This window comes from Sander vitreus, chromosome 1, assembly GCF_031162955.1.
Source record: "Sander vitreus isolate 19-12246 chromosome 1, sanVit1, whole genome shotgun sequence".
In the NCBI taxonomy this organism is placed as follows: Eukaryota; Metazoa; Chordata; class Actinopteri; order Perciformes; family Percidae; genus Sander; species Sander vitreus.
Genome location: NC_135855.1, coordinates 12,229,540 through 12,238,885, shown reverse-complemented (window position 1 = coordinate 12,238,885; position 9,346 = coordinate 12,229,540). Strand labels below are relative to the sequence as shown.

At 39.4% G+C, this 9,346-nt stretch overlaps 1 protein-coding gene across 3 annotated transcripts in view; it reads right to left on the bottom strand.

The window, feature by feature from the left end:
• Positions 1–6,540, bottom strand: part of arl14ep (ADP-ribosylation factor-like 14 effector protein) — a 13,933-nt gene extending 7,393 nt beyond the window's left edge. The window contains exons 1-6 of one of the 3 annotated variants that reach the window (XM_078267029.1): positions 6,184–6,540; positions 3,426–3,621; positions 3,198–3,326; positions 1,777–1,916; positions 998–1,237; positions 1–478 (exon numbers count right to left, since the gene is read on the bottom strand). The exon at positions 1–478 is cut by the window's left edge and continues 1,974 nt beyond it. In XM_078267029.1, coding sequence (XP_078123155.1) covers positions 1–478; positions 998–1,237; positions 1,777–1,916; positions 3,198–3,326; positions 3,426–3,621; positions 6,184–6,254 — 1,254 coding nt within the window. In that variant the 5' untranslated portion in view covers positions 6,255–6,540. Of the gene's footprint in view, positions 479–997; positions 1,238–1,776; positions 1,917–3,197; positions 3,327–3,403; positions 3,622–6,183 lie in introns of those variants that run through there. The other 2 variants (XM_078267112.1, XM_078267194.1) reach the window with 2 other exon arrangements.
• Between the last annotated feature and the right edge of the window lie 2,806 nt (positions 6,541–9,346).

Here is a 9,346-nt window from a genome sequence, read left to right as displayed (position 1 = left end):
GAAGGAGAACATGTCATTGATGGTGATGTCGCGCCATGCTCCTTTTTTCCCTTCTTGTTGCTTCGCACCATTTGCATTGGTGTTTGCCAACAAAGTCTTGAGCGCAGCCTCTGTAAAAAAAAGTTTAAAGAATTGCAGTGGACTGCACGCAACCCTGGTGCCCTGCTGCGGTCCAGGTGGTCTTACTGGCATGAAGACCAGTGGATCAGGCAAAACATCCGGGTCATCCACAGTATGCCACTGCTGGTCCGCCGTGTGGGGGGCAGGACGTGAACCGGATGCTCTAGGTGTCCTTCCTCTTCTACCTCTACCCCGAGCACCTCTGACAGCATGGGAACGTGAATGTCCAGCGGTGGGCGTGCTGGAAGCAGCATCCACCAATCCACTGGGGGTAGTTAGAGGGTCAGCGGGGGAGGGAGCTGGGTGCTTGTCCGGTTGAGTGTCGGGCTCCCAATCCGAACCACTAACTTCATTTGAGCTACAAAAGACAATGTAACGCACAGTTGTTAGCAACATATTCAATTTTAGTTTATTTATAGTATCAAATCATAACAAAAGTTATCTCAAGACACTTTACCGATACAGCAGGTCTAGACCACACTCTATAATTCACTGAGACCCAACAATTCCAGTAATTCCCCCAAGAGCAAGCATTTAGTGCGACAGTGGCGAGGAAATCCCTATCGGTCATTCCCAATTTAATATCTCAAAAGTGTAATGTAATCTCAATACAGAATAAAATCCAGATCCTTAGTACAAGTCTGCAGATGCAGAAAGTTTATGTCCTTGATGGGTGAACTGGGACTCAGTTGCCTGCTTGTTGGTTAGCGAGGATCGGCTATCGTTTAGGGGAAAAAAATCGAAATAAGCATCCCTAGCCTATTTAATTCAATACAATGCAAAACACTTTATTTGTGCCAGGAAGAAGGAAAACACGGCTATAAAAAATCACGATAAAAAGTAAAAAAATAAATAAAAAATCACTCTAAATACTCACCGATCTAAAATGTTGTCATGGCCATTGGCAAACATTTCTTCCGTTTCCGAATCATATTCACTGTCCTCACTGTCAGTCTCCGATGAGGCTAGTTCCATATCCAAGTCACTGGAGGCGGGGCTACTGGCTGCAGAAGAGGAGCGTTTCCGCTTCTGCCTACTAGGTTTAGTAGGGGAGGGGGTTGGGTGTTTGCCTGGTTTAGTGCCGGACTCCCAATCCGAATCACTATCTTCATTTGATCTACAAAATACAATGTAATGCACAGTTATCGGTCATTCACAATTTATTATCTCAAAAGTGTAATGTAATCTAAATACAGATCAATTTGTTTACAAGCTTGATAAAAACAATTTTTTTAGTTAAATATTACATGTACAAAAGCAACTTTTATATATAACGTCATAGTAAATATACATAAAGAGAAACTCAAACTAAAAGGGAATCAGGGGCAAATACAAATAAATGAATTCATTCCAAGACTGGTACAACTACAATAGTATGTTTGTATCATTGTTCACCTACTCTGGATTGGGGATACAAATGAGCTTTTAGGTATTTCTCTGTATACTGCATAAGATTTCAAGTATTGAAATTATGTTTGTTATTCGCGGTACCTGTCAAATAAAGTTGTGAATAAAAGACAGCTTCTTGTATTTATTTGCTACAGGCTGCAGAGTTAGCTTATTCAGTTCAATTGTCCCTGGGGGGCAATTTGATAGGAAGAAGGAAAACATTGCTATACAAATGATAAAAAGTAAAAGATCATTCTAAATACTTACAGATCTAAAGGGTCGTCGTGGCTATTAGAAAACATTTCTTCTCTTTCCGAATCATATTCACTGTCCTCACTGTTGCTCTCTGATGAGGCTAGTTCCATATCCAAGTCCTCTTCTGTAGTAAGCCGTATCTTCTTTGTGACCTTTGTGAAATATTCACAGAAATCAAATAATCCAGTATCAAAAAGGTGCGCCTCTTGCCGGTTGTAACGCTGCGTGTGCTCAGACGCATTGACATAGCTGGACAAAACTACCTGTGCCATAAACCGTTGAAAAGGGAAAGATTGGCTACAATTGCAAATGGTTGGCTTGTAGATAGACAACACCTAACCTAGTTTAACCTAATAACCAAATCTTATTTTAAATCGATATGTCCCCAGTGTCCGCTTGCGGCGCCCGGTTAGGAATGCGCCTCACAACCCCTGTTGTGTAGTTTAATATTTGATGAAATGCCAGTGGGGACTGTGATCCAAGAAGAGTCATGGTTTGGCCCCTCTTATACCATTAGTATATCATCATGGAGATGTGATTCATTGAGCTAGCTGGCATTAGCCCGCTTTGTTGATTCATAGCACGCTAGGTTCCTAGCTTTCGTCTGTCAGCATACGTGCTAGCCAGCTAGCTAGTTAGTTTCAGTGTGCTGTTGGCCAATCCAGGAAGAGGAGAGAACCAGACTGACTGCTGAAACCAGCCACTATTTCTGAACGAGGAGGTGGTCGCAGGGAAAACGCGATGGGGTGGAAGTCAGTCCGGAGTGGCTGATAAGTTGAGATCAGAGCGGAGAGCCGCCTCTGCTGCAGAAGGAAGACGCAGCTCTCTGCTCCGCTCAAAATGCACCTAGTCTAATTTGACGGAGCCACGGCGCATTGCACAGAGGAAGAAATGTGACCGTTCTCCCGTTGTTAACAGGCACTGTATGTGAAATATGAATACAAAATAATGATGGGGATATATATATATATATTTTTTTTATATATATATATATATATATATATATATATATATATATATATATATATATACAACTAAAACACAAATCTTTGTTCTGTGCACATTCATAACTGGAATGTTAACACTTTAACTCCATGGTCTGGTATGAATCTGTGAGATAACCACACCCCATTCATTTTAATATAAGAAATGGAAACAAGAAAGTAAAATAAATACAAGTAGTCCTTTGAAAAACATCATTTATTAATTATAAACCAATTTATTTATTCGTCTAAGCTGACTCATTTGAAAATATGTATTGCCTCTTTTTTTTATTTCAGGGTTTATTTCATACTCCTATTTATTTAATTATGTATTTATGCATTTACTTAATCCTGAATGAAATGCCATTCCATACCAAGCGGCCCTCCCTCTGTGGAATGAAATTCCAGACCTGCTACCCACAGTACAGACAACAGTAAGAGAAAACTCACCCTCATTCCTCCTCTTTTTTCTCTGCGTAGACTGGCGCCCTCTTTCGCTCGGTCTCTTTCTGCTTGTGTTCCCGTTTGATTTGCAACGTTTGTCTCCTTTGGTGCCACCCCTCTTTTACGCAGTTCAATCTGTGGAATGTTCACAGTTAGTCGCTTCATATAAAATACGACAGGATGAGTTGATTAGACGGAACACAAACTCTTACAGAAGAATAGTTCCTATAACACCTTTGATGAATCCTGCCCCTGGGTAAATATGGTGGGCACGGCATCCTCCCTCAGAAACTGTTTGCCATTGTAGTCCCTGAAGCAGTCGGTCCTGAAATGCTCTGAGCAGAGGCAGGTGTTGGCAGTTGGGATGAAGTTTTTCATCCCCAGGCTTTGTACCCATTTGCTGGCAAGCTGAGGTTTGCTGAGTGGGAACCTAATACACAGAAGAGAGAACAGATGTTTCCAAACTAGGCTGCATGATTTCAACATTCACACCTGTTAAGATGCGATGGTAAACTGTGTATCATCACAGTAGATAGTGACAAATACATCTTAACACTTGGATCGTCATAGCGATGGCAATGATTTAACGTTGTGGTTCCAAAACTGGAATTATTCCTTCATTGTGTATGTGTTGCCCTCCTGCCTTGACTTTCCCTAAATACCGATTCTGAAACTGCACATGCCTAGATTGCCATAATGATATAACAGATGTTTTTTTTCATGAAGAGAGAGTTGCCAGGAGTATCGACGATTAATGTTAGCGCTGTCCTCCGGCAGGTAAATTGAAGCATTTGCATAGTTGATGTATAAGCGCACTGAGGCAATGAAGGGGACACAGAAACTAATTTGCACGCCAATACTCACTCACATGCACAACTGTGCGTGGTGCATACAATTTGTTTGTGTGAGTGGCTCACAGAAACCTTAGAGGTTTTGTTTTGGCTGTAGAACTGAAGGACACACGGCACAAGGATGGAGAGACAAATGAAAATGCTGAGGAGGACTTATTGTTTTGTCTTTCGTTAGACAAAATGTGATCATTTCAGAATTTGCACCATCATTTGAGATTGTATTGACCATGTATTTGCCCAAAATGAAAATGCCTAAATTGTTTACAATGTGTTGTTTTATTTTTAAAAAAAAAAAAAAAGGGAATTTGTTTCACGATGCAGGTTATGAGCTTCTTCAAAACAGCATCAGAAAGCTTAGCTCATCAAGATTCACATACGACTATATATATATATATATATATATTAGACTAAATATTTTGTTTTGCAAAATGCGGTCAACTATATTCTAAAAAAGACCTCATCTCAGTTGTTGTTCCATAGGCTGCAGTACTTTTGCTTAGCCATGGACTGCATCGGGTGACAGCGAGAAAATATTTATTTCTAAACAAGAAAGCATAGAAAACTAGCCTATTTTACATTGCTACAATTATAGTTTCAAGTTGCTAGATAAGCTATCTGGTGTGCACGGTTTGTGGGGGCTGGGTTAGGGCTGGGCAATATAGCGATATTATATCGACATCGATATATATGGGGCTAGATATCATCTTAAATTTTGGATATCGTAATATAATAATAATAATAATATTATATCATGTGTTGTATTTTCCTGGTTTTAAAGTCTGCATTACAAGTGCAAGTGATGTTATTTTCTGAACTTACCAGACTTACTAGCGGTTTATTATTTGCCTTTACCCACTTAGTCATTAGATCCACATTATTGGTGATTATTTACCAAAACTCTTATCGTGTTAATATTTTGTGAAAACACCAGTTGTCAACCCTACAACACTGCCGTAATATCCACATTGTGTGTTTGGTCAAAGATATTGTGATATTTGAGTTTCTCTACATCGCCCAGCCCTAGGCTGGGTATTGATCATATCCTTGCCGCGCCAAAGAGATGGAAATGTGCTGTAGAGAGGGAAACTTTGGCACAGCCTCAGACTAAGTGGAGACCGATGACACATAATTGGCCCATCGGCACTAAACAAAAGGATACAGACGATCTTGGACGTAGCATTTAGAGAGAATAGAACCCCTAAGGAGCATAGTGGGTCTGGTGTTAAACACTGTACATTTTCTTGCAACTAGACACAGTCATGGAAATCATGCTTTATCAGATAGGGCATATATAAAGCATTTCAGTTGTCTTAACACCTGGCCAAGATACCGCCCACATATATAAATTGTGTAGTATTTTCTGTATGTTGGAAATATGCAAGTGGACATAGCATTTGTCTGAAGCATCAACCGGTGCACCAACTTTGATGCAGTAACATTTTATCAAGATATCATTTCATCAGCAACCAATCCGTTACTGAGTTAGTTACCTCTTGTGTACTTCCAAAAGTTGTGCCAATAGTCTTAGCTAGTTAGCACTATGTTGTTATGTTGTGGGTATCTTTTATTACTCATTTATGTTTCTGTGTTGATTATTATTGCCTAGCATTATTTTATTTCAGTTTCTACTACACTGCCATCAGTCGAACATCTTTTTGATTTCTTTTTTTTGTCGGACCAAACTGTTTAACCATGTAAACAAAATAAACCTGACTTTGATATTTCATGCGCATCAGCTTAACGTTACAAGATACAGTTCAACTGCCGCGCCAGTTTAAGACAATTATACGTGGTAATAACGTTAAAATACAGCAGTAAAAAGAGCTGCAACAGGCCATATTTAATATTATTGTATTTTACTGCATTTAAAAAGGCAAATGCTTGTGGTTTATAAAAATAGATTACGCTAGCTCAGTGTTTTAGCTAACTAAGTTTACAAGCTAAATAACACGTTGCTAATAACGTTAACTTTGTCAGAAAATATGCCTTTCGATGTAATTACACGATATTTAAGTAAAAGTTATTAAATCGATACGCAAATGTGGTTTTTAACTACTTTAAGAGGAGATGTCGGTAATGTTTCAAAGTTAACGTTGAAGCTAACGTGAAATGGCGCTTCCGCTCAACCGGTGAAAACATACCTGTAGAATCTGATTTCCGACCCTTTGACAAACTTATTGTTGCACCCTATTGCCGCACAAATAACAGGCATGGTGTCCTTTTGGTCGAAAGGAAGAGATAATACTAAATCCAACACGTGCAGGAGAAAGAACCGACTGGCGGGTCGGTTTGTGATTGTTTTCGTTCGGCTTCTTCCTCGGCGAAGTAAACAAATGTATATCCTCGTCAACTTCCTGTTTTGCCTCGGGATAGTCCGCCCTCTAGCGGCGCCTCAGATAATCACTTACATTTTCTTTGCTGTTAAAGAAAAGAGAGAGTTTCTCTATCACTGTGGCCTAGGCTATATCGGAATGTCAGAGTTAAATAATATTGTTATAGCCAATTTTGCTGCGGGCGTGTGTGTGTGTGTGTGTGTGTGTGTGTGTGTGTGTGTGGTAGGTTTGTATGAATGGTTTGTTCGACGGTCAGGGTACTAAAGTATAATCCGTTTTTTCGTTTTAAACCAAAAACGAAAAAACGGATCGAAAAACAAAACTATGACCTCCGTTTTCTCGTTTTTCAAATGTCCATAGAAATTAAAAAATTAACCGGAAAACTGCTCGTTTTTCAACTGTTGTTTTTTTGTTATTCATGTTTCCGTTTTAAACCTAAGAGCGGGAATACGGGCTCATTTTTATAATGTGCATAATCATTGAAAATCTGATGGAACACAGGTCTCGTTTATAATGTCATTTTGGTCTTACGTGTTCCGGACAGGAAGTAACATTAACGTGTCAAAATAAAAGTATGAGAGCTGTAATAACAGAAGAACAATGTACTTTAGTTTTTGCCTGTAGCTTTTCAGATTAAGCTACAGTTAATTATTTAGAGTTATATAAAGTATTTAATTGAGCAACATTCATTAATAGCCACAAAGGGAGTAAGAATGGATATTGTTTTAAAATAGAAATAGGATTATAATACGTTTTAAATCACATTTTAAATAAAATCTGCATTCCCCTAGCATTATGTGTGGCGTTATTGACTACTTTTACTATCTTACACCAGCCAGTAAAAAAAAGGCAAAAAATATAAGGGCTTTTTTAAATTGCTCTGCAGAATATTGTATGTGACATGGTTGACCACATTAGCTGCCAATGAACATGTTAATGTGAACATAAATTAACAAGTTAAAGTGTACTGGAGGCTCTCTCTTTCTGGTCTGGTCTCCTCAGGCCCTGCAGACTGGACCAGAGTTCATGGTGAGCATGGTAGACCTCCTCAGTGTTGGGCCTGTGCCTGGATCACCCAGCTCGTTAGATGTTCACTGCTCATACTAAGCCCTTGAAACAGTAGTTGGCCAATATTGGATAATAAAATATAATAAATGATAGGTATTGTGTGGTTGAATTACAATCAGGAATGGTCAATGGTAAGCACTGTGGCCTCACAGCAAGAAGCTACTGGGTTGGAAACTTGGTAAGCAATATAAATATTTACTGCCATTGTATTGTTGGAGCAGCAGCAGATGGCACAGAATCATGCAAACGTTTAAATGTTACAACCAAGATCTCTCTCTCTCTCTCTCTCTCTCTCTCTCTCTCTCTCTCTCTCTCTCTCTCTCTCTCTCAGAACATACACTTTCACAAAGGCTGGTGCATGTTTATCATATATTGTATCGTGCTGTGGACTCAAGTGGCAAATCTGAATCAGCAAAGTGGCCTACTGTAATATTCTAGCAGTAAACCACAAGTGTGGTCCAGTCTGCAGGGCCTGAGGAGACCAGGATGAGAGAAGCAACATGGCAGCTTCCTCACTAATATGATGAGAGGTTTGCAATGTGGCCCAGTTGTATCTGCAAGAGTTCATCACACTGAAAATGAATGGCAGTTAAGTTGGTCAACCATGTCACATGAATATTCTGCATTAAAAGTTGCAATAAAAAGAAGCCTTTTCATTTAAGTGGTCATGTGGTTTAGCCCTTGTGTTGTCTTATGAATTGGGTCATAAATGTTATTGGCATAATTGACCATTTCATAAAGCATGTCAAGCAAGTCATTTATCTCTCAATTCTGGGTTACCCCTTTTATCCAACTTCATTCCACACACATTAGTTTTACACTTATTTTTTGCATTCATGGTCAACAGACCTCATTTACATGAATTATACCTAATTTCTAAGTAAAATGAGGATATATACGATTAGTTGTTTTTTGGTTTAAACCGAAAAACGGATTATACTTTAGGGCCCTGACCAAAAACGGCCCTGGCATTTCGTTATCCATGTCTTATCTCTTCATCCTCCTCTTGCTCGTTTTGTTCTTCCTCTTCCTCATATACCTCACTGTCCTGTCTTTCTCCCTGGTGTGCTGACTCAGATGCATCGCTAACATCAGTGCTAGCAGTATTAGCGCTAGTGCTAGCTGAAGCTGCACTTGATTTAAAAACAAATCAGTCAGTTTTCAGCATTTTTCACCGTCAGCCAACAGTGCTCTCTATATTTCTCTCTCTTTTAATCCCCCCCCCCCCCCCCTTGTGTCGCTTGATGCCTCGATTCATTTTTTTTTTTTTGTCAACAGTAGGCTATAGCTTCCAACTTCCAACTTCCAATCTTCAACTTCCAACAACCACGCTGACGCAGATGCGTTCTACTCGATTCTGTCTTGAAATTCCCTGAAGGCATTGCTTCATTTTAACTTTTGCAAACAAATAATCAAATAAAAAACATGCAGGTAGATTTGTTTTATTTCAAACCACGTACGTTTTTGAAGATCTGATCTGAATAAGTAATTTCGCTACATCGGATTACTATACTGATAGGTGTGAAGGATTTGGAGAAGTTTGGCTATCAGTTGGCGTAAGATCATTATTATTGACGCTAATGGGGGCAAGAGAAATTATATGGGCCGCAGCTACTCTTGAATGTACGAAATTCCTGCAACAGCATTGTGAACTTTTCACAATATAGTGTCATTTTTTATTTAGCATATTTCTTAAATAGATCTGTACTCACGCCAAGTCATATGCTCTGTGGAGGCTTTCTTAAAGATGTTACGATGTTGTGCAGACGCAGAGTGAAGCGAAGGGAAAAGAACAGCTCCGTGAGTGAGGAGCAGAAATTCTCACTGCTCCACTCCGCTCGCATGGCCTGATTGTCAGATCACAATGTGTTGTCTGCTTTAAAATGATTGCTATGTGTTGCTG